Genomic DNA, 24,759 nt, shown 5'->3' on the forward strand with positions numbered 1-24,759 from the left:
TTAAAACATTCAATCAGGTGTGTCAGGCATAATCTACTCCTTTACGAATCTGTGCTGGTTCTCTCTGATCAGCTGAAACTTCATCAACGTGTCCAGTCACTCCATGTTCAATTATGGACTCGAATAATTTCCCAACAACAGAGCTTAGGCCAGCTGGTCTCTAATTTCCCGATTTCCTTCTTACCTTTCTTAAACAGCAGTTTGACAATGTGCAATCTTCCAATCTGAAGTTATGGTTCTTGAACTCCGGAACTTTGGAAGATTATGGTTCAGGCATCTGCAATGTCTTTCTTTAAAAAAAGGAAAAAATGCATTTATACAGTCCTTTTCATGACAACCAGACACCTCAAAGCACTGGGGAAAAAAAACCCTGCTTTTCTTCAAAGAAGTGCCTTGGGATCTTTTACATCCACCCAAGTAATCAGATGAGGCCTCAGTTTAACATCACAAAGGAAAGACAACACCTCTAACTGTGCAGTACTCCCTCAGTACTATGCTGGAGTATCAGCCTTGATATTGGTGTTCAATCCCTGGGGTGGAACTTGAACCCGAAAACCTAGTGACTCAGAGGCAAGTGTCATGGCATACATAGACACATCAATCTCCATCCCTGATTCAGTATTAGTTTCTTTGAGATTTCATTCTCCACTGTAAATAGTTAATTAACATGTTCACCATTTCCTTATTTTTATTTATAATATCACCTTTGTCAGTTTTTAAGGGACCCACATTACTCTTAACCACCCTATTTTTAAAATATGATTATAGCTTTGTGTTGATTTTGATAGCCATTGCAATTTTTTTCATACTCCCATTTTGTAAATCTTGCTATCCTTTGTACCCCTCCGATTTGAAAAGATCTGTACTATCTTTGGCATTCTTCTTGGTTTGTGCTTTCTTTTAGTTTAATGTTGCCCTTAACTCTTTAGTCACCCATGGCTGTTTTTTTTTGGGCAAGTAGAGCTTTTGCTTCCTAAGAGTATGAACTGGTTCTGTATCACATCAATTTCTTAGTTTTTAAACACCTCCCGCTGATCTGTTGTTTACCCATTCACAGATTTTCCCAATTTACTGTGGACAGATTCGTGAATCACTGCTTCATGTAGACCAGATGCACTCAGGCAAGGATCAATGATTACTCCAAATGCATTTTCTTTTTTGGCCTCTTTCATATTGTTCAGAGTTGGTGCTCATGTGATTTCTGAGCACTAATGCACTGTGTCCAGCAGCTTGCTGGATCCCTTATGCATCTTCATAATAACAAGTATATTTTAAGAAATCTTGGAATAAGAAAAGGCCACGCACACCAAGCCCACAGACTATACACAATGGCCATAGTGCACTTTTTCCCACAGCCCACTAATGATCTCGAGTTTCTTTCCCATCCTTATATGAATAAATTCTTTTACATTTGTTGACAAATCAACAAAATAATGGTAAGTAACGTTTTGCATACTTTTCAGCTTAGTAAGAGAGTGCCTTGGTCTGCTTGTGTGGTTACTGCAAATTTAACCACTAATTGTTATTTTTGATCATGGTTCTTCAGCTGTTTCAAAAAAATGCTGGTACTTTCCTCCTTATACATTTACCCTAACCTGTTTCGTATGTTCCGCATTTTCCTCCAAGTTAAAAAAATATATATTTTCTTCCCATCACTTTCAATATAAAGAGAGCATGCACCATTCCTGGCTGTTAAGTTTTCAAGTGACATGCTCCTCAGTGTGTGAAAAAAAACAGCTACTCAGTATTCAAGAATTCCCCAGAGTTCATTGTACTTTCCAACAAGGGTCACTAGATCAGTGGTTAACTTTTCCTTCCCTTAGTTCAGGACACAAATGCGCTGCCTGAGGGTGTAGTAATAGATTGAATCACGGCCTACAAAAGAGGATTGGATAATTATCTAAAGAGAAAAAAAATTGCAGGGCTGTGGGGAAAAGGTGGGGAGTGGGACTAACTGAGTTTCTCTTGTAGACAGCTAGCACAGACATGATAGGCTGAATAGCCTCCTCTATGCTGTGACCATCCTATGACTCAAACCAATTGATGAGGCCCAGCAGTGATCAGCATACTTTGCCTGTATGGCTCAGTACCGCATCAGGAGATGATGCATTTCCCCATTACGCCATTGGATAAGTGCCCTCTTTCTAGCTTACAGTCAAATAACAAGAGTAAATTAAGTGGTAATTATTGTAGCACTCCAAATATTGTGTGTTTTAAATCTCAGGCAGAGGCACCAATCCGTTCCAAGCAGCATGTTACAGAGTACCATAATAGAGGCCTCAGAGCAGGTCAGTTGTTTTTCCCCCATTGAGTATTCAGTGTTTGTAGATTAGTATGAACATAACTTGCATTTAATAGCAATGTAAATCCTTAGGACATTTCAAACTGCCTTTCAACTAATGAATTACTTCTGGAAGCAGAATCATTCTCGATATGCAAGAAGGCGGGGCAGCCTATTAAGATGGTAAGGTCCCACAAACAGCAACTAAAATGAATAATCTGATTTTTTTTTTAGTAATACCATAAAAGAAAGGCATTTTTTAAAAAATCACACAATAGGTCCCTTTCAAATTAGGTACATCCACTATTACCTGCCCATGTTGGAAGAACTCTACAGTTATCCACATTCATAACAATCTGTCATAGTTCAGCCCTTTCATATAGCAGAAAATGCTGGAAATACTCAGCATGTCTGACAGCATCTGTGCAGAGAGAAACAGAGTTAATGTTTCGAGTTGAAAATTACTCTTAACTTTGTTTATCTCTCCACAGGTGCTGTCTGAGCTCCTGAGTATTTCCATCATCTGCAGTATTTCGCTTTTACTTTCATCCAGCACGCTCAATTTCCCTGCTAACAGTTAGCTACTCAAGTGGTATTCTGCCATTGTTTAGATACAAGGACCTAGAAATTCAGAAGCACCCATTTAGTAAACATTGTTGAAAAACCCTGAGAAATAATTTAGGTTATGTGTGTTGTGTTGTGTTATTATCATTTGTTGATAGCCTATTGTTTTAAGGTAAATCCGCTTTCTGAGCGCCCTGGTGAAGCTGGAGGACTTTGCAATACTAAGAGTAGGAAAGCATTCCAACTCCAGAACATGTGTTTCTCATACCAATAACTGCAAAATATATTTATATTAAATTACCTCAATCATCACCTGTGTTTTAATAGTTAAGAACATAAACACCCCATTACTGACAGTGAGACACAGCAAGGGGGTGGCAGAGACACAGGGCTGGATTTCACTGAGTCGGGCCAACTCTGGAGACCTTAAAATGGTGGGACACAGATGCAGAAGTCCCATCCCATTTCTAACAGTAATCATTTTTGATGGTAGGGGACAGGGCATGAATCACACAGGCAAGTTGTATAGAACCTTGGTGAGGCCACAGCTGGAGTACTGTGTGCAGTTCTGGTCGCCACATTATAGGAAGGATGTGATTGCACTGGAGGGGGTGCAGAGGAGATTCACCAGGATGTTTCCTGAGATGAAACATTTAAGTTATGAAGAGAGGTTGGATAGACTTGGGTTGTTTTTGTTGGAGCAGAGAAGACTGAGGGGCGACCTGATCGAAGTGTACAAGATTATGAGGGGCATGGACAGATTGGATAGTAAGCAGCTGTTCCCCTTAATTGAAGGGTCAGTCACAAGGGGACATAAGTTCAAGGTGAGGGGCAGGAGGTTTAGGGAGGATGTGAGGATAAACTTTTTTACCCAGAGGGTGGTGACGGTCTGGAATGCACTGCCTGAGAGGGTGGTAGAGGCGGATTGCCTCACATCCTTTAAAAAGTATCTGGATAAACACTTGGCATGTCATAACATTCAAGGCTATGGGCCAAGTGCTGGTAAATGGGATTAGGTAGGTAGGCCAGGTGTTTCTCATGTGTTGGTGCAGACTCGATGGGCCGAAGGGCCTCTTCTGCACTGTGTGATTCTGTGAGAGGATATGGAAGTGCATGAGGGGGTATGGGGGGCCGGTGTGGCTTGGGTTGGAAGCATGAGTTGACATGGAGAGGCTGTGGAGATTGGGTGGGGGTGTGAGACGGTGTGAGGGGTGTGGGCTAGAGGGCCTCACAGCTTCTAAAACAACTGGGACAAAGCCCCAGAGAACCAAGGCAAGTCTTCTAACTAGCCTGCTTTGGTACTTGCCTGCCCTGTGGCCACCTACAATCTGCTTCCAGAGTCAGTGGGCGCAACTCTATCCCACCCCTGCCTCACCGGAGTGAAAATCGATTGTAACGGGTCCCTTTAAACTAAAGTGAGTGTGCCAATTTAGGAAATTCCCCAACTCAAGCTATCTCTCTCGGTAACGAAAATGATCTTCATCATTATCATATTATCTTCATCATTTCGGTTTTATTCTCCCATAAGAAAAGTTGAATACTGAAAGCAGAAAGAAAACCTAGGAATCAGAGGATATCCCCAGAATGATTGCAGGCATGCAGCCAGCACTGTTCATTGGTTACGTGCTTGTGGGGAGGTGGGGGTGTGGGGTAGATGACGCCACTCAAAGTCAGCCAGCACTTCTTAAAGGTATATGCATCCTGGATTCTAGCACCAGGGAGACATTTCTTATTGAAGAGATAGCTGCAGAAAGTAGTGAGAGGGCACCAAGGTTCTCTGAAGCTACCTTAGAGGTCCTGGTGCAAGGCAATGAGCAGGAGGAGGAACATTACCTTCCTTCATTGGGTAGGGTGTCCTCCAGGCATCAACTTGGGAGACAGTGGGAAAAAATTGCAGAGCCTGTCAATGCCAGGAGATTTGCACCCAGAACATGGCTGCAATACGAGAAGAAATGCAATGATCTAGAATGTTAAACTAAGAATATTGCTCCATTAACAATCGTATCACTTTCTGGTTTACTAATTACAACACTGACAGCATTCAAAATTCCTCTCCCTACTTTCCTTCATTCTTCTGTAATCACTTGCACCACACTTCACTGTTACAAACCTTAGTTAACCACAACCTACAGCACTTCTCGGTGAGAACCCTGCCACCTAGGGGCATTGATGGTCTCTGCCTCTCCTCCTCCCCCTCTGCCTAATCCTGCTCCTGCACTTGTTGCTGCCCATGTAATGATAAAAGCTTGTCCTCCATGATGTAAAAGTTATGAAGCATGCAGCAGGCAATGCTGCAACTGGACACCCGAATGGGCATACTGCAAAGCTCCAAAAATAATTTAGGCAATTGCTTGTTGACCTTCCTTGTAGCAGCATGGCCCTTATCATATGTCAGCTTATCAAATACATAGGTGAAGGAAGAAAGGGCACTTTTTTTTTTTCAGAAAGCAGACAGTGTGGCATTCTAACCCCAAAACACCAAGAAAAACTGCAAACTGTTCAAATGAAAACATAATTTGACTTTAGTCACTGTAAATCAATGGCTGGTTATCATGCCAAGCATTGCATAAAGACCACCAAAACTATAGGAGACCTACTAGCATAATTAAAAATAAATTGCAGGAATCTTCATAAGAACACAAGAAGAAAAAGTCACATTGCCCACCAAACCCACACCTTCTGCAGTCCATGCATGGCTATATTTGTCATGGACTTGCTTCTTCACTGTCTCCTACATTCTCTCTATTTCCTTTCCAATGCCTTTCATGTCTACTGACGATCAGCTAACTGATAACTTGTTGACTCACGTTGAAAAAGCACAGTTTAGCTATATTTGTGTGGTAATTAAAGATTAGACACCACTATTTCAGATGAAGATTCTGTGTTTGCAATAATTTCCCCCATTTATGTCTATCAACACTACTACTTTTTACTACACTTCCTCTTGTAACAAAAAAAACAATTTGGTCAGGTTTCCCCACAGACTCCAAAAATGTCCACTTATCTATTTCCCCACCTTGTATTTTTTATACTTAGTACTTTCTCCGATGTTAAAAATGCTTATTTAATTTCCTTCCCCTTTCTCAAAACGGCTTAGTGTTTAAAGATGGTTTATGGTGATGACATGCACTTGCAAGAGTTGCTGATTAGCCCAGAATCAACTTGTTCCGTATCCTCCCCAAGACCATGGTAAACAGCTCCTCAGGGTTAAACTTGTCAATGCCCCCTAAGTGTCTTGAATACTTCAATAAAACTCCCGTTTCTTTTCTTGTATAAGAAGTTCCATTTCTGTGGTCTCACTTGTAGCTCAGCTGTCAGAGTGGCCCTTTGCTGCATTCCAGAACATGCACACAATACTCCAGATGGTGATGAATCAATACCCTACTATAGGCTTAGGATTTGTGAATGACATATTGTGACTATTCCTTCTTGACCTGTCTGCAGCCTTTGACATGGTTGATAACACCACCCACCTCCACCATCTATCATCGAGCTGAGTGTGACTGCATTGGTTCCATTCTTACTATCAAAGGCTTTTCATCTCACTCCCACATAAATACATCAGGTGTAGCCCAAGGATCTATCATTGGCCACCTTCCAGTTCTCATCTATACACTTCCTCTTCATGACATCATCTGAAAATACACCACGTTCCACATGTACACTGAAAGCACCCAGCTTTATCTCAACAGCACCTTTCATTATTCCTCCACAATCTCTACATGTCTGACATCCAGTACGGAGCAGAAATTTCTTCCAAATTAGTACTGGGAAAACTGAAGAAATTGTCTTCAGTCCTTGCCATATTCTCTGTTCTGTAAAATTTTAGGTTCAGGAGTCACAGATTACCTAAAAAAAAGGGGATCAAGAACTCAGTAAACTACTTTAAAACCACTTAGGTTTATTAAGAAGCAACAGGTTAAAATGACACATAAGCTAAATAGACTGTGAAAAGCACATGACCATAACATGAGAGCAGTTTGCTGATCCTAGAGAACGAATGAGTGAATATAGCCAATCTCTGCAGCTGGAAAGTGGCAGTCTCTTGTCTGTTAGCAGTAGTTTTCTTCTCTTTGTGTTTTGTCTCTTCAGGCTGACCAAGCTGTTAGGAGACTCTTGGTCTTCTGCTTGGCGAGGACTGTTCCCCTGTCCCTCTGAGCATTTGTTGATATACTTTATTTTGGATAGTTCACCCCATGTCAATTCATTTTGACCAATGAATTGTACCAAAGAAGTCATTTCCCCTTTGTCTATGGTCATCTTTCAGCTTAGCCCATGCTCGACAATGGTACAGATAAGAAGGCTCCCTCATGAATTTCTGTAGTCTAGTGCCCTCTACATGGCTATCTTTGTGACCATTATCTTTGTTTTGCCTTGGTCCCTGACTGCTCAGGATTATGTTTTTCCAGAGAGAAGAAACAGCTTTTCTGTCAGATGACCCCGTGCAATGCCTACAAATTCCAATAAGAATTCTATAGTATTCTGAAAAGTACCATTTATTTAAGGTACTTTTTCTTACAATTCTCTAGTCACTGACTCCATCCCTCAACCCTGACAACTACCTGAAGCTGAATCAGACTGTTGCAAACTTGGTGTCACTTTTAACTGAGATAAGATTCTAATCCCAAATCTGCAGCATCACTATGACGGTCTATTTCCATCTTCCTGATTTTGTCTCTGCTGCAGCACATCCAGTGCAGAAACTCTCATCCATGTTTTTGTTACCTATGGACTTGACTATTCCAGTGTAGTCCTGGCCAGCTTCCCATCTTACACTTTCCATAAACTTAAGCTTATCCAAAATTCTGCAGCTTATGTCCTAACTTGCAAACTTGCGCCAAGTCCAATTCACCCATTACCGCTGCTTGCCACATTGTTCAACTGGGACCCAATACCTCAATTTTAAAATTTTCAGCTTTATTTTTTCAAATCCCTCTATGGCCTCTAATTATCTCCTACACAACAACCCTTCAAGATATTCTTGATCCTCCAACACAGGCCTTTTGTGCACCCCCAATTTTGATAGCCCCACCATTTTAGCAATTGTGTCTTCAGTTGAAAAGGCCTAAGTTCGGGAATTCTCTTTCCCCTTTTAAAACACTCCTTAAAAATGCACCTGCCGTTACTGCTGATAATGTTCTCGTCAAATTTTGTTCGACAACACTCCTGTGAAGTGTATATGATATTTTACTGCATTAAAAAAGTGCTATATTAATGCAATTCACCCAATTTCTCATTTAATCACTCCTGCCTTCCACTCAATGACAGACCTCCCCTTTTGCTCTTTCCCGTTCCCTGCCTTTATACTTGCTTAAAATCTGTTACATCTCTAACCTTTGCCAGTTCCGATGGTCAACGACCTGAAACATTGGCTCAGATCTTCTCATCTCCAGATCATCAGAGACGAGATGGATGACCCAAAACACGCGTCTGGAGCCTGCAGAAGTCCCAACGCACTGACCTCCATGGGAATTTCTTGGGAAGTCTGAATTTCCAATGGGCAATTCCCTGCTCCCCAGAACCCTCTGCAAATATCTCAGACTCTGAGTTAGAGTAGGAGACTTCAAATGGTTCCATGGTACTTACCTGGATAGTTACCCAGGATATGCTAGACAGATTAAAAGCTAGTCTAACTCCTGGGTAACTAAAGAACTGACTCCCCAATCACTCACATTGACCCCCTCCCCAAAACTACCTCCACTGACCCAACGACTAACCCTCCGACTTGACCTAACAACTACCACCCACCTGCTACCCTACCCATTCATTCATTCATCCACTCACCCATTCACTAACATTCATCCATTCACACTGGACCCTTAAACTTACCAAACGGCAGCAGGTGCCATAAAAAGGGGGTGCTGTCCTGTCTTCCCCACTATGCCACAGTGCTGCAATTGATTTCTTTGAATGACGCTGCACTCTGCATTTCTAGAGAAGCCGAGCTCGGTAGACCCAGCAAGAAATGCAGTGTTGAGGCTGGGAAAAGTTCGAGTGGAGTGGCAATTCAACAATAATTGCCAATCTGCAAAAGATCCAGGCCATTAACTCTGTTTCTCTCTCTACTAGATGCTGCCTGACATGCCGAGTATTATCACAATTTTCTATTTTTTATTTAAGTATACACCTCCAGGTGTTTTATAGTAAGCTAATATTTGATCCGTAATAAATGGTAAGGTCACCTAGCCTACAATGTTCAAGGCAGGCTTTTCCTCTTTTATTTAAAGATAGGGGTTTTGTTCTTGCTCTCCTCTTTATCTGTAATACACGCATCATAGTTCTGGTTGCTAAAGAGCGCCAGATCATCTATTCTGAACACTTCTCATGCTTGTGTACATTTGAATAGGGTTTCTAATCTCTGCCCTCCAGGGAGAGGTAGAACTCAGATTTTAGGACCCCAATTGCTCCAGACCATTCTTAAGCAGTTCCCGGTTACAAGTTACAGAGCTAAATGATTAGATGGCCAGAGGCAGAGCAGTAAGCTTCTCCCTGTTCCAGCCTCCACATCAAGTGCATGACTCTGGATTTGAAAAGTCCTCCTCCAAGATTCTCAAGAATGAAGGAACAGAGATCTATGGTACATACATCTTTAAAAAAGGTGGAATTACAGGTGGAAAAGGCCAAGTGGGGAGACATTAGTTATGTCACAGTCGTCACAAGACAATAGCTATGTCACAGTTCGAGTCGTGTTTGCAGTTCTGGACACCCTATTTTAGGAAGTATTTTGGAACCATAACATATTTGTTCAATGAGCCAGCCTAAAATGAAACCCGGAACAAGGTTAGTTATGAAATCGTAAATAAAAAAGGGGGCTTTTCTGAGAAAAATAATCAGAATTGAAGTCAACAGGATGTCAATTTCAAAATTTTAAAATGTTTTAGTTTGCATCATACAATAAGGAACTTGCGGGGCAGCAGAACTATATATAAGCTACTTTGGCTACTTTATCATAGCATAAAAATTCAGAGCATTGTCCTCAACACAAGAGTACAGCAATGAATTTCTCAATTGAATTTGACGAAACAACGCTGATAAAGATAGCAAAACCGTTGCTGTTGGTGGAGTTCATTCTAGGATCAATTGGTAATGCAATTGCTTTGTGGATCTTTTGCTTTCGGATGAAACCTTGGAAACCAAGTACTATTTATTTGTTTAATCTGACAATAGCAGATTTTCTCTTGATGTGTTGCTTACCATTTCGACTGGCTTACTACGTCAACCAAATGGACTGGATTTTTGGAGATGTTGCTTGTCGCATGATGTTATTTATGGTGTCTTTGAATCGTGCAGGTAGCATTGCTTTTCTCACACTTGTGGCAATAGATCGCTATTTTAAAGTTGTCTTTCCTCACCATAAACTCAATTCTATGTCACAAAGATATGCTACAGTGGGAGTAACTTTTACATGGGCTCTAATGATATTAATGACCTCATATCTTCTCTTTGAAAGACATATATTTGAGCAGAAGAACCTTACATACTGTGAGAGTTTCAACTTTTACGATCCTTTCAATGTTGCTGCAACTTGGCATGATGTGTTTTTTGTTATTGAGTTTGTAGGACCACTTTGTATCATTCTTTTTTGTACATTCTCAATCATTTCAAAACTTCAGCACAAGAAAAGCGAAACTAGAAGAAAATATAAAAAAGCTATACGAATTGTAATAACTGTTGTAATAGTGTTCATTCTCTGTTTTCTGCCCAGCAACATTGGTAGGCTACTTGTGCTAGTAGCACAATCAAGCAAGTTTGAAAATAGTGAGGCATACAAGGCTGCTATTGAGGGATTTTATGTTACGCTTTGTCTCACTTACGTTAACAGCATGCTCGATCCAATTGTCTATTACTTCTCAAGTTCAAAGTTTAAAAATGCTTTACATCAAAAGAGTTCACACAAGGCGGAAAGGAAAAAGACTGGAAACTCGTCTTGCACTTCTGACACCAACAGTGAACAGGTGTGCCTAAGGAAAATATGATAAATGGGTCAACAACAGCTTCAAATTATTTAGCATGGATAACAGACTTGCATTTAAGCTGAACTGTGTGGCTTAAAAAAATAACGCAAACCAATGAGCATCTCTTGTGCTTACCACGAAGGCAGCATAATGCAACATCCCCACCAAGCTTACGCAGGAAATGTAGACAGAGCATCTGTGGAGCATTGGACAATTGGAGCGAATGATGTATGAGCTGCAGCTGGAGATTGAACAGCGTCAGTTGTGTGGGCCATCTTCCTAAAGGTACACTTCATCCTGTCCTCTACAGACCCTTGTCCATTTCCGCCTGTCTCAAGAACAACAGGTGATCAGAGAGGTCCCAGCATATTTTTTGCCAGTGTATTATTCCACTATGTGTGACCAATCACCTGGTCCTTACCTCAGTTGGACCAATCAAGGCCCATATTATCTGTATGTTCAAAATGTGTGGAATTTGTAATATTGCATGTTTCTGTAATATACCCTGACCTGAGAAAGTGTGTAATTTGGTTTTCAGCATAAAATGTATAAACAATGGAAAACTTCATTAACTACCATTAATTGAACAACCTAAATGCCAGGAAAATGAATCTTTTTTTTGTTATAATCCTATTAAATACTTAATATGCAAATTGCTTCTGTACAGTTGCCATTGCAAATTGTGATAGCTACAAAATGCAAAACGGAAGCAGTAAAAGTACATTTTAACATTGTAATTTGTTTTAATTTGAGTGCGTTAAACATTTGTGAAACAATACAGAGAGAGCTAATTTACAGTATTTTGTTTTTCAAAAAGAAAACATATGCATCTTTCCCATTTTACAGGTCTTAAACTGTTTCAGAAGAGTAAATAGTTTGAGCACACAATTAATTTAAGCAATTAAAATTAGGTCAGATAGAAGATTTATATATATTTTCATTTTATATCATTAGTGTAATCTGAATAACCTGCAGAGATCAATTAAAACATTCCAAATATTACACTAGTTCTTATATAGATACTAGATAATGCACTTTTCAAGCTTTACACATTGTGCCCAACTCCAATGTCAGACAAACTGCAGATTGGGAGCACTTACATCCATCTTTAAGTCAACAGAGTTTGTCTTCACAAATTATTAACTGAGAAAAAGTTGGTAGATTAGCAATTATGCAGCTTCATAAACCTGAAGTTATGTAAACAACTGTTGGGCTAATGGAGCACAAGTACATTAACCTCTCAAGATGCCAATTTTTGAAGAGGTGTTCGACACTTGCCAGAAGTCATTAGGTACATTGCCCAGGTGACCATTGGTGATAGGTGAATGGTGCCTTTGTGACATAGGCAGCATTAGTCAAGTTTATCTGCCTCAAACATTATCCAGTTTTCAAGAGGGCTGGCTCACTTGATAGTAGCCAAAAATAGGAAGTTTGTTAATTTTCCCCTCCCTAGTCTTGAAATAGAGACCAACTGTATTATCAGCACCAGCACCCAGCTGTGAATATTAAACTCAGTATAGAACAGGGATAAATTTCATTATTAATTGTCGCGTAAGAACCAGCCCCATGTCAGTTGGTGCATTTACCCACTGGTTATCAGGGGATGCCAAGCCATCTGTTGTTGACAACCCCATATGAATGCATTTCAATTTTTTCTATTGCGAGGTGAAACTACTTAAAAAAATGATTAATATATATCTAGTATTAAAACGTATACAAGGATGATTAAATACTAAGTGGCAAAATGCTAATACAACTTTAATTAGAGATTCCATTCCATAGGAAGACAAAAAACTATTTTATCTTAAAGCACTATGTTGATTGCGCTGATTATTCTACTGCCGTTCATGAAGAAACTCCTGGAAGAAAAAGAAGAACAAAAATCAAAAAGATAAAATCTAAACTTGTTGTATAAAATAAAAATGAACAGAGGGTAGGCCCTTTCAAGAGATTTTCAGATCCATAGGTGACAGCAGTTTGATTGGTTAGGACTGTATTTTAACTGAAAAAAAACCAGGCAGGTTTGGGTCAAGTGGAGGGTTAAAGTCTCAGAAAGTGATTTCCCAATCCAAACCCTCCTCCAACCCATGCATTTCCATCTTTAATGCAAGCCGGGTGGGCTGGCAGCCAACCAAGGAGGTGGGTTGCAGCTTTAGTTATGATAATACGACTAGGAAGCTCATTGTTGTTCTACCTTTGAACTTTTACGACTGTTGGCTGGATTTCCTGAGGGGTGGATGATCTAGCAGCTTCCTCAAGAAGAGGACTGGGCGGATTCAGGAGGCAAACTGCCCTCACACTTACCCCAGAATTCAGCTTGCCTGAGAAGCCTCTATGAGTTGGCACACCACAGCATGGAAGAAATCCCGATGGCGGGTTCCTCCAGCTTTCTGACCAATCTGCTCTCTGCAGGCCAGGTCAGTGAAAATTCTGACCTTAATATCAGTTGGCTATGCAGGACACCACATCTGCATCTGAACCTATCCATATCCTGTGTAGACATATATGCCTGTATGGACACTTTCCAAAATAAGTTACTGCATAGTTAAGCCAGGAATTCTGGATGAATTTTGCCTTTCCTGAAGACACATAACCATTGAAGCTAACTGTTCCCCACGGCATTTTTTAAAAATTCATTTATGGGATGAGGGCTTCAGTGGCTAGGCTAGCATTTATTGCCCATCCCAAATTGCCTTCGAGAAGGTGGTGGTGAGCTGCCTTCTTGAACCGCTGCAGTCCTTAACAGTGCTGTTAGGGAGGGAGTTCCAAGATTTTGACCCAGCCACAGCGAAGGAATGGCAATATATTTCCAAGTCAGGATGGTGAATGAGCTTGGAGGGGAACTTCCAGGTGGTGGTGCTCTCATGTGCCTGCTGCCCTTGTCCCTCTAGATGGTAGCGGTCGTGGGTTTGGAAGATGCTGTCTAAGGAGCGTGGATGAGTTTCTGCAGTGCATCTTGTAGATGGTACACACTGCTGCCACTGTTTGTTGATGGTGAAAGAAGTGAATGTTTGTGGGAGGGGTGCCAATCAAGCAGCCTGCTTTGTCCTGGATGTTGTCAAGCTTCTTGAGTGTTGTTGGAGTTGCACTCATCCAGGCAAGTGGACAGTATTCCATCATGCTGCTGACTCACACCTTGTAGATGATGGACAGGCTTTGGGGAGTCCGGAGGTGCGTTACTCGCCGCAGGATTCCTAGCCTCTAACCTGCTCTTGTAGCCACAGTATTTATATGGCTAGTCTAGTTCAGTTTCTGGTCAATGGTAACCCCAGCAGGATGTTGATAGTGAGGCGAATCAGCGATAGTAATGCCACTGAATGTTATCGGATCATCTAATTCAGTACAGACAAGGACTAAAGTCTAAGCCTTGAACCTGTGCTGTAATAACTCAACCACTATGTAGCACTTTGAACCATGAAGGAAGCTCTCTCTCATCCCGTTTCCTACATCTCTCTCTACAACATGTAACACTTCCATGTCAAGAGGTGACTTGCTCACATGCCTCTATAATGGCCTAAGGCCATCATTTCTGGCCCTGAAAAGTGCCCAGTTACCCCAGAAGGGCAAGGTATCTCAAAAATTTGAGCTTCAGGTGAAGCTAGCTGTTTCACGCTGCTACTATGCAGTAGCAACATGAGTGGTATTCGCCAATAACAAGGTGCTACCGTCAAGCCAAAAAGGCATTCTGCCTATCACACAAATGAGTAATGTGTATATGAATTTCAGTGCCAGTGTGATGCTAGGTGTGTAGGTCATATGTCCCAAAGACTGGCGGATCGTAACAAACAGCATGCCCCAGCCACTGTTCGCAACGGGCAGGGTACAGATGAACACAACCAGCCTGTGTTTGTAAAACTCAAAACCCAGTGTTCAACATTAGATGTGATTCCGCGATTGGACGACATTTGCTAAATAATCCTCAATGTGCTACGGTTATGCTGAAAACCAATTTAAGATTGTCAGTCGGGTTCACAGTGTGGTGCATTTGCATGTATTGGAAGCTACATATATTAATACACAGGGCCCTGTTCTTTGCAGACAGAAAGAACATGTACATACATTGCGTCTGTTTCAGCTAAACAAAATTAGTGACAGCCATTTGCTGACTCATTAGTCAAGGCGTTGCCTGAGCAATCAATGCTTGACAGTTAACTGTCAGTCACCATCAGTGGTGCATTCTCCATGGCAATGCCACTTACCAACCAATCAGCACTCTCTGCAGATACAGTATAAATTGTTATTTTCCCCTTATATTAATATTCTTGCGAGTGTCCTAATGAATGCAAGACGAAAAGCTTAGACATGTCTCTTTTTTCAGCAATACTCAAGTTTGTACTACCGGAGGATATTTTTTCTGAAATGAGTGCATATAACAATATTTCGTAAGAGAAAAATGCACAAAGTGCACTTCTTTCAAAATATATTTTACCTTTAAAATTTCAGCAGGAGAAATGTTTGATTTGATGGGTCTTCCTTCATGCGTCAGATATTCAGTTACCACCGACAGTGCATCATCTAGGCTGCAAGAGTAAAGCTGAATTACTTAAAGTACCGTGATGTTAATGAAGAAAAATGGAGTGCATAAGCACACTTGACAATCGAATCACACCTATGTACCCTTTCAAGCAGCCATTTTGATTATACAAAGGGCTAAACTACACATATAATTCATGTCCTTTATTTAAACATGTTCTTTTTAACCATTTATAGCATTGTGAAAGCAAGTTGGAGCAACAAAACTGATGTAGGGTCCTGGCTCAACCCCACACAAATATAGGAAAAGAAAGGCAATATTATGCTCATCTGATCCTTTATCATGTGGCCTTGGGCACCTCTGTGGCCAATCTCAGAAAAACTAGAAAATTCCTCCTCGACTCCTGACAGCAATCAAACAAACCCTTGAAGATAATGGTTACCCCTTGACACATCATACCACATCATACAAACCTTTGCAGTCAAAAGCAAGATACAGCTAAAATCACTGTACATGGCTCACTTCAATATTAAACACTGACACCACACTGGTTTTACTGCAGTTATGACTTTATTTGGCACAAGTAAGAATTAATATATTGTAGCATTAAAGCAGTAGTTATAAAGCATAACTGAGAATTATGCTGTCCCATAATCCTTTGGGTAAAAGCTGTGACTCCATTCCGCATTGCTTCTAATCCTGAGCTTTCATTCACTTGCCTGGTGCTCTCCAAGCAATCTTCAGCACCAAGGAATCTAAATCTCCTAAGATTTCACCCCAAAAAGTAGAACGGAGGCAAAATTCATCCAAGCATGTTTTTCCCCAATACCCTGCAATCATATGGTCAGCACAAGCATGTTAAGACACAGATAATGCCTTGTGATTCTCTTATCTGTTTTTATTTGTCCCAGAGTACTCCTGTTGCTGTGTTAATGAATCATATTGTAGACTTTGAAGGTGTTAAAAAGGTCCAACTGCAAAGAAAACCCAACTCTAACATAATTCTTGTTACTCATTCTAACAAAGGAAAAATTAGACTATAACCTAACAAATCTTAATACAAAATGCATTTTAGAAAAGCTTAATATTGGAAAATGGTAAAGGGGGATATAATTACACACATGACAAGAGTTCTTTAGTGTGCATGACCACCATTGGAGGATGGATAAGATATAACAAGAGGAACCATGCTCCTCTTTTAATATGCAACAATAGAACATTTGACTGTTCGCCCGTTTGCATCTTCAGATAGTTTAAAAACAGTTCAAGTTTAATTTCATGGAAAAATTGTTCCCTAGTCCTTTACTCCTTTGTGCTGAGTACCGCGCCCCCAATACCACCTAAACCCACATTTCCTTACACCTCCCTTTCCTCCTCTTCACATGTTTCAATTTTCCTAGGAACACTGGACAGATAAAGGAGCAAAACAACCATCTCCATCCATCAGGCTGACCCAAAAACATCACAGACTTTTGATTTCACACTACTTACACAAATCCAGAGTGCTTTGGCACAAAACCAAGGCTACAATTACGCACTGGAAGAGTGCTGAAGTTTAACTTCCTAAAACCATGCAGCTTACCAGCACAGAGAAGTTTTCCAAAGATTTTCTAGTCAGGATCATCCTGTCCATGAGTTTAAAATGAGATTTCAGCCCATTAGGCTGTCATTGCATACAAAGATAAAAGTCATCTACTTTACAGATTCAGTGCTCTACATCGTGAAATATATAAGTAAAACACCACGTGTGGAATCCAAAACCATGGGTCATAATGATATTAATAAATCCAGTAAGAAATTCAGGAGAAGCTTCTTTACTCAGAGTGGTCAGAATGTGGAACTTGAGACCACATGTCGTAGTTGAGATGAATAGCAAAGATGCATTTAAAGAGAAGCTAGGTAAAGTGCATGAGAAAGGAATAGAATGATATTTTGACTAGGTAAATTAAGGTGGGAGGAGGCTCATGTGAAGCATAAACACGGGCATAGATCTGTTGAGTCAAATGGTCTGTTTCAGTGCTATAAATTTTATACATCAGGTGCCTTTCAATATTCCTGACACCAAAAGTTTATTTAAGCACTCTCAATATCCTCCACTTTCAATGCCTCCCAAGAGAAGCTTTTCACATTCACCCACATCTGCATTAAGTAGTCATATTTTGTGTGAATTCATACTTTCCTGTCTAAAGTTTGAATCCATGTTCTCTTATCCTAGAGATTGTGTTAATATGGATCATTATTCTGGGATCCAGTTTATCTATTCCCTTGAACAGCCTAAATATACCATACTAAAGATTAACTCCAAAATAAACAAACATTCATAATATACTTATTTTTGACCTCATGGCTCATATGCCCAATCCCATTTGATCAAATTTGTTGCCACTACATATCCCAGTGCCAGGATTTTCACATATGCTTCAGTGTCCGCAAATGCACATGATACGCCAAGATGAGGGTGGACGAGTGTTTCCTCTGAGTTACCGATTACTTCCTGGAACTTCCCATTTTCCAGAGAAATAGGTTTTACAAAGTGCAACTGTGCTATTGGTTTGGAAGGGTTTTATAAATAGGTGTATTATGGGTGGCTTTCAGCTAGATTATTGTATCCAGCATTAAGTGTCCTACTTCATGAAGGATGTCATAGACAGAGCAGGGAAGAGATTCACGAGGACACTAATGATAAGAGGTTTACGTTATGGAGGGGAAGACTACAGAAGCTGGGATGCTCCATTACAACAATGAAAATTAATGTTCAAAATTATTTTTTTAATTCTGATATGGTAAGAAGGGAACAATTGCTGTTGCTGCTGGTCAAAGAAATGGGCCAGGATTTTCCGGTCGTCGGGCGGACTTGGCAAAGTTGAGTGGGAGCGGCCTCGAATTGGACCAACGCCCTGAATCGCCATTTCACGCTGGCCGACCAATTAACAGCCAGCCAGCCAGCGTGAATTGCTCGCTGCAGCGCTGCCTATGTGGGGGGGTGGAGAGAAGAGGGCATGCACAGAAGTTCACGCATGCACAGGGGAGCGCACAGTAAAAGCCCCCTGAGGCACAGAGCTGCCTCAGGAAGCTGAAGCTTTCTGAACATAAAAAATATAGAATTTTAAAATGTTAATAGCATGTCCCCTCACGTGACTCTGTCACATGAGCAGGGACATGTTACAAATTAGTTTGAAATTTTTTTTTCAAAAAATCACTGATCGAAACCTCATCCCACCCATGGACTTACCAGCTCCTATCCACAAGATAAGCTGCTAATTCTTCCACTCGTTTGTTGTCAATCATGTGTTGCTTCAGAAAAGGAAAGAATTTTGTCCCAATAAGCTTCTCATACTGTCTTTTGTCTGCGATGCTGTCCAAGGCCAATTCTTTAATCTTCAGAGATTAAAACAAAATTTTATGACATATTAGCACTTTTTTTTAATGTAAGCACCATTTTGACTCATATGTTCTTAAAGTAAACTAATAAACATGTCTCTTTTGTCCCACAAATATTAAACGCAATTCTTTAACATAGCCAAATATTGAAGTCAATTAACATAACAGTTCTGATGAAAAGTCATCAACTTGAAGCATTACTACTCTTTTTATCTCTGCATATGCTGCATGACCCAAGTGTCTGCAGCACTTTGTTTCTATTTTAGATTTCCAGCATCCAAAGCATTTTATTTTTGTGATATAAACACTATCACCCTATTGCTCCTGCTGTTAAAAAAGAAATCAGAGAACCACTGATACTCCATTTCACATTAGAACCCAAGTATAAAATTCTACGATTGCATAATCATTATTACAAGGAAATTGACCAAGTGGGGATGATTTGAAATTTCTTCACTACTAATAAGTGCTGCCTCAGGGAGATCGGCTCTGCATTAAAAAATCTTAAAAATAGAAAAAAAAAAATTTCAATGACATGTCCCCTCATGTGACACTATCACGTGAGTTAAGACATGTCCATAACTTTTAAATCCACTTTAATTACATTTTTAAAAACCTACATGAAACCTCATCCCGCCCGTGGATGAGGTTTCATGCTTTTTCTAATGCCCACCTGGGCTCCTGGCCTGCCTACCAACCATAAGGTTGGATGGGCAGGTCCATTAATTACTTTGATGACTCTGTCAATGGCCTCAAATGGCCATTGACAGGTCGGCAGGCGCACAGCTGATTCTGCTGAGCCCCCTGCCACCTGAAAATTTAAATGGGGCACAGTGATGTCGGGAGTTCCGCCCATCATCCCGCGTCATTTTACGCGTCGGCAAGCGGGCCCCGCCCCCTGCTCGCCAACCGGGAAATCCTGGCCAAGGAGTCAAGATCAAGTGCAGTAATATTCAGGTCATGTAGGATTAAAGGATGTAAGGTTAACACCCAAGTTAAGGGAGGGAGAGCAAGAGAAAGGGGAAACTGCACAATACAGCTTAATTTGAAGACAAATGTTGATATAAGGATAAGCATACATCTATTCTTGATACTTACTCCCACCAACACATATCAATAATGAAATGGTAATAATGACCCATCATATCACCTTTTTGCCAGTGGTATGAAAGGAATCTTGCCAAACTATCAGGACACTCATGAACTAGGCCCATTAATTCACGAGCCCTTTGAGTTCTTGCAATGTTTAATTGAAACTTCTTCTAGTGTTTCACTAATGTATTACAATGAATTTTAGCCTTATTCTCAGCATTGTACTGATCTTGCCCATACCAGAGTCCTGTTTGCTGGTGCTCACTTGAGTCTGTTTGGCTATTTGCAACCATTAACTTGGTCTAAAGTTTTAGCTTTTACTTCCATTATCAGTTCATTGTCAAGTACTTCCCATTAATGCTTTTGATATCTTTCAAAGATTAGTTCACTCACTATGAACACTAACCTACTAATCTAGTAGACAAAAGCGTTATCATATTCTGACCATATAACCAAAAAACAAAAAAAGTGATTCAAATTTTTGTTCATTTAATTTTTCAGGTCTTAAGCATAGTGCCTAAAGTGTGACTTATCTTTTTGTCTTTATAGATGCAGTATTATCAGTGTTATCGCACATTATTTTTGTTTCTGTACAATAAGCCACTTTACCTTGAATGCATATCCTGCAACCTCGCCTGTTGTCATGTGATCGATAACTTGCTGCAAGAGGGTCACAGGATCAACTGACAAAAGGAATCCCTGCAACCAAAAAAAAGAAAAATTAAACAAAATTACTTTAAAAAAAAAGTGTTCATGAGAGTGTCACAGGCAAGGCTGTGCTGGCAGTGCTTTGTTGCCCACCCTGAGTTTCCCTTGAGAAGGTGGTGGTGAGCCACCTTCTTGAACTATTGCAGTCCATGTGATGGAGGCATGCCCACTGTGCTCTTTGGAGAGAGTTAAACACTTCCTATAATGTTAACAGGTATATGCTTGAAGCTTAGCTTGTTTGTTGCTTAATATTTATATCCTATTGGTAGGTTCACACATTGCCATGCAGACCGTAACGTAATGTGACATCAACTTAATTCTATTCGCTTAATCAATTAGGAATATAAAATTAATTATTTAACAGCTCTAGTCTAAATCAAGTTTCATAAGATATATTGAAATATTAAGCATGCCATCATATTAATTTGGTTAGTTCTACATGTACATTTTTTGTCCTTTACTGAAAATCAATATATCACTGGTTTAGTTGTTCCTACTGCAAAACAAATGCACTGTAAACGGCTCATGCTTACTGCATCAAAACCACATACCTGTATTTGTTGTTTCTTTTTCTCAGAATAAGGAATAAGAAGTAGACAACCCAGAGCAAACGCCAACAACTCCAGCTGTACATACTGCTTTGCAATGCCAATAAGGTCAAGGTCAAGTAGAATAGGACACCTTCAGGATCAGAAAATGAAATGGTATGATCATTTTAAATACTGTACAAATTAAACATTTGTATTTTCCATTAAGGGGCTATTAACTACACGATAGAGAAATAGAAAATAGGAGCAGGAGTAGGTCATTCAGCCCTTCAATGATTATGGCTGATCCTCTATCTCAACGCCGTACTCCTGCGCTCTCCCCATACCCCTTGACACCTTTAGAGTTTAGAAATCTATCTATCTACCTCCTTTTTAAATATATTCAGTGACTTGGCCTCCACAGCCTTCTGTGGTAGAGAATTCCACAGTTTTAGCACCCTCTGAATGAAGAAGTTTCTCCTCATCTCAGTCCTATATGGTCTACCCCGTATCCTGAGACTGTGACCCCTTGTTCTAGACACCCCCTAGCCAGAGGAAATATTATCCCTGCATCCAGTCTGTCCAGCCCTGTCAGAATTTTATATGTCTCAATGAGATCTCCTCTCATTCTTCAAAACTCCAGTGAATGCAGGCCTAGACGGCACAATCTCTCCTCATACAACAATCCTGCCATCCCAGGAATCAGTCTGGTGAACCTTCAATGTACTCCCTCTCTGGCAAGTATATCCTTTCTTAGGTAATGAGACCAAAACAGCACACAATACTCCAGGTGTGGTCTCACCAAGGCCCTGTACAGCTACAATAAGACATCCTTGCTCCTGTACTCAAGCCCTCTTGCAATGAAAGCCAACATACCATTTGCCTTCTTTTGACTTTGTCATTTAGCTTTCATTTCTTGCCTGCTTGCTTCAAGAAGTTAAAGCTAAATGACAAAGTCAAAACAGACACATTCCTCCATGTACTTAATCATTTGCTGTCTGCATATTAGAACAGACTTCCTGTACACACAAAACTCTATGTAAACATTTAGACAATCTTTAAAAATATTTCTCTGAAAGAAAGGTTATCATGCCAACAAAAAGCTGCTAAGAGTGGAGTCAAGTGTAGATGGACAGAAAAGTTACTGAATCCAACACGTTCAACAATTGACCAAATATTGAAAAGCATTGCCAGCCTGAAGATAAAATCGGACACCTTTAAAAATCAGAAAGTTAATGGTATGAGCAGTTTTTAAAACATAATAAGCCAAAATTAATAATCACTCTTATTTGCTTTTAATAGTAAAAGAGGCATATGCAGTGAAGGGAAAAGTATTGTCCCTTTCACATCTTTGGGATATCTTTGGTTTCACAGTTAATGATTTAAAGAATAGTCAGAGTTACTATGCAGGCAAATGTGGCAGCCTATTTGCACACAGTAAAGTTCCTATAAATAACAAACTAGATACATGGCCAATATTCTGTTCTGACATCTTTAATTTAGGGATAAATGTCAGCTAATTACAGGACTCCCTGCTCTTCAAATAAGAACATAAATTATTTTACTCCAACTCTATGGACAGTGCCATGGTTTAATATTTCATCATAACAAAGGCACCTCTGATAATGTAACACTCCTTCAGAAATGAACTGAAATGTCAAGATAAGTTATGTGCTCAAGTTCTGGAGCAGGGCTTGAATCCAAGACTTTTGAAGTAAGGTGCAACAGTTCCACCATTGAGTCTGACTGACACTTTGGCCGCATATATTCTATTTGTTTTGTGATGGAATTTGTAGTATCAAAGCTTGTATTTTTTGAAATAGACACTAATCAAAAAGGGAAACCAAGTAAAGGGAAAGTGACCCTCCCAGTTACCAAAACTGCTGGTTGAAACTATATAAAAAGACAGCCATCAGAACTCTGCACATGATGACAAGCCCAGTACAAGCAGGCCGAAGGCGACAAAGGCTAAATTCAGAAGCAGAGAATAAACAAAGATATAGTTGCTGCAGGTGTTTCTGGTACTTGAAGATAACATTGGTGGATCTACACCATCCAGATCATCATAAACAGAGTTGAGGAGGTTCTGCAGGCATGTGCTATTTTTGGTGAAGACTGTGCCCGTGGAACTCGAGTAGGTTGTGTGCTGCTGTCAGCTAAGGATCAGGTTAAGTCCTAGAAGAAAAGGAGCTAAAATTCTTCATGAGAAAGATAGAATTTTGAAGGACTTTGACTGAGATTGATGACAAATATAGTGGACTGTTGAGCCAATTTGTAAGCTATGTCTTAGTTGTACTTAATGCCATTTAAGGTGTAATTTATAGTTTATAATCGATCACAATTTACCTATTAATTCATGTTTAACTTATGTTGATTTTAGGCTTTATAATGTAGGGAGTTAGCTGAAATAGAATTTAGTGTTTGTTTTGTTTGACTCTTGTATAGTAAAAATTATTTTGTTTAAACTGTGGAATCTTGTGGCTTCATTCTTTTCAGAAAAAAACGGCAATTTCAGTTACTAGTCTCGAATGAGATCATAACAGTTTATACGTTTTACATATGCTCAAAATCATCATTGTACAGGAATCCCAAAGAATGGCAGAAGAATAAACATATGTTAATTGCAATTAGCTGGCAAACTAAGAAAAAAAATGCTGCTGAGAGTACATTCAGATAGTGATGAAAGTGCTCTTGTAAATAAAGAAATTTGTTCACTCTCCAATTACCGGCTGCATCCTGAGTGTCAGACCTAAGATACTTTTCATCAATTTCAAACTAACCTCAACAAGTTCCCCCTCAGTGGAAGGTTGGGTAGGTTTCATTAATACCAAAGGAGGTACCTTTAAGGAGGTACAATCCAAATCTTTAGAATTAATTTCTTGGGATAAAACATTACTGCGGGGTGAATACAAGTTATTCAGCTACTTGACATAAGATTTTATTTTGCAGCACTTACTTGATCAAGAGCACAAATGACTCATAACAAGCCTCCAATTGCTTTGGACTTGGAGGACACGAAGCTGGATAAAAGAAATAAAAAACAGAAATCTAGTTTATAGGGTGCACATCTTTCACTGGGCTGCCACTTGAATTTTTAAAAAATACTAAAGGTTTATTTAAAAATTTCTTACATACCTGAAAGGAAAGGTGCAAGAATGACACTACGCCATGCTCTGTTAAAATTTGGAATCTGCACAATGTAAATTTATGACTCTTAAACATTAACCAGAACAGTGGAAAAGCAAAACAAGGTTTTTAATTATTGAGTGAAACATTTAAGAGTTTATCATCTGAAGAAACGAAAACTACCTATCACAGCAAAAAAACAAATCAGTCATTTGATAGTGCTTCAGTATTGACAAATGCTCCTCTGTAAACAAAAAATATAATATTCAAAGAGCCAAATTGCCTCAGCAGCAAAAAGATTATCACATTTGGTCAATTCCATTTCATGCCTAATTTGCATAGCTAAATTACTGCTGTTTCCTTCCACTTCTGATTCAAGAGTGAAGAAGCAAAGACCGGGGAGACAGGTGGTGGAGCGAGGGAGTTGTGTGGGAATACGAAAGCAAGGGCAAGCATGAGGGTAAAAGAAAGTGGAGAAAAATAGAAGAGATAGAAACTGAGTGCATGCAAGCATATGGATTAGAGAGAAAGTGGACAGGAGATACCTGAGCATATGAGAGGGAGGACAGGGAAGAGGGGCAAGTTATGCTCATCGAAAACATGTCTGCATGCATATTGGTAGCTAGCCACACTATGGCCTGAATTTTTCAG

At 39.9% G+C, this 24,759-nt stretch overlaps 2 protein-coding genes across 3 annotated transcripts in view; one reads left to right on the forward strand and one right to left on the reverse strand.

The window, feature by feature from the left end:
* Positions 1–9,764: 9,764 nt before the first annotated feature.
* LOC144687702 (hydroxycarboxylic acid receptor 2-like) lies at positions 9,765–11,578 on the forward strand. The gene has a single exon (XM_078554127.1). The coding sequence runs from the start codon at positions 9,841–9,843 to the stop codon at positions 10,819–10,821; it is 981 nt and encodes a 326-aa protein (XP_078410253.1). The 5' UTR covers positions 9,765–9,840; the 3' UTR covers positions 10,822–11,578.
* kntc1 (kinetochore associated 1) overlaps positions 11,520–24,759 on the reverse strand; it is a 133,052-nt gene continuing 119,812 nt past the window's right edge. For both annotated transcript variants that reach the window (XM_078554126.1, XM_078554125.1), the window contains exons 58-64: positions 24,118–24,172; positions 23,939–24,002; positions 21,007–21,136; positions 20,357–20,446; positions 18,507–18,652; positions 15,230–15,320; positions 11,520–12,659 (exon numbers count right to left, since the gene is read on the reverse strand). In XM_078554126.1, coding sequence (XP_078410252.1) covers positions 12,636–12,659; positions 15,230–15,320; positions 18,507–18,652; positions 20,357–20,446; positions 21,007–21,136; positions 23,939–24,002; positions 24,118–24,172 — 600 coding nt within the window. In that variant the 3' untranslated portion in view covers positions 11,520–12,635. The remainder of the gene's footprint in view (positions 12,660–15,229; positions 15,321–18,506; positions 18,653–20,356; positions 20,447–21,006; positions 21,137–23,938; positions 24,003–24,117; positions 24,173–24,759) is intronic.

The sequence above is a fragment of the Cetorhinus maximus genome, chromosome 12 (genome assembly GCF_964194155.1).
Source record: "Cetorhinus maximus chromosome 12, sCetMax3.hap1.1, whole genome shotgun sequence".
In the NCBI taxonomy this organism is placed as follows: domain Eukaryota; kingdom Metazoa; phylum Chordata; class Chondrichthyes; order Lamniformes; family Cetorhinidae; genus Cetorhinus; species Cetorhinus maximus.

Bases quoted from the DNA above. Each gene is read 5' to 3' on its own strand.
- LOC144687702 (XM_078554127.1), top strand. From the start codon at position 9,841: ATGAATTTCTCAATTGAATTTGACGAAACAACGCTGATAAAGATAGCA.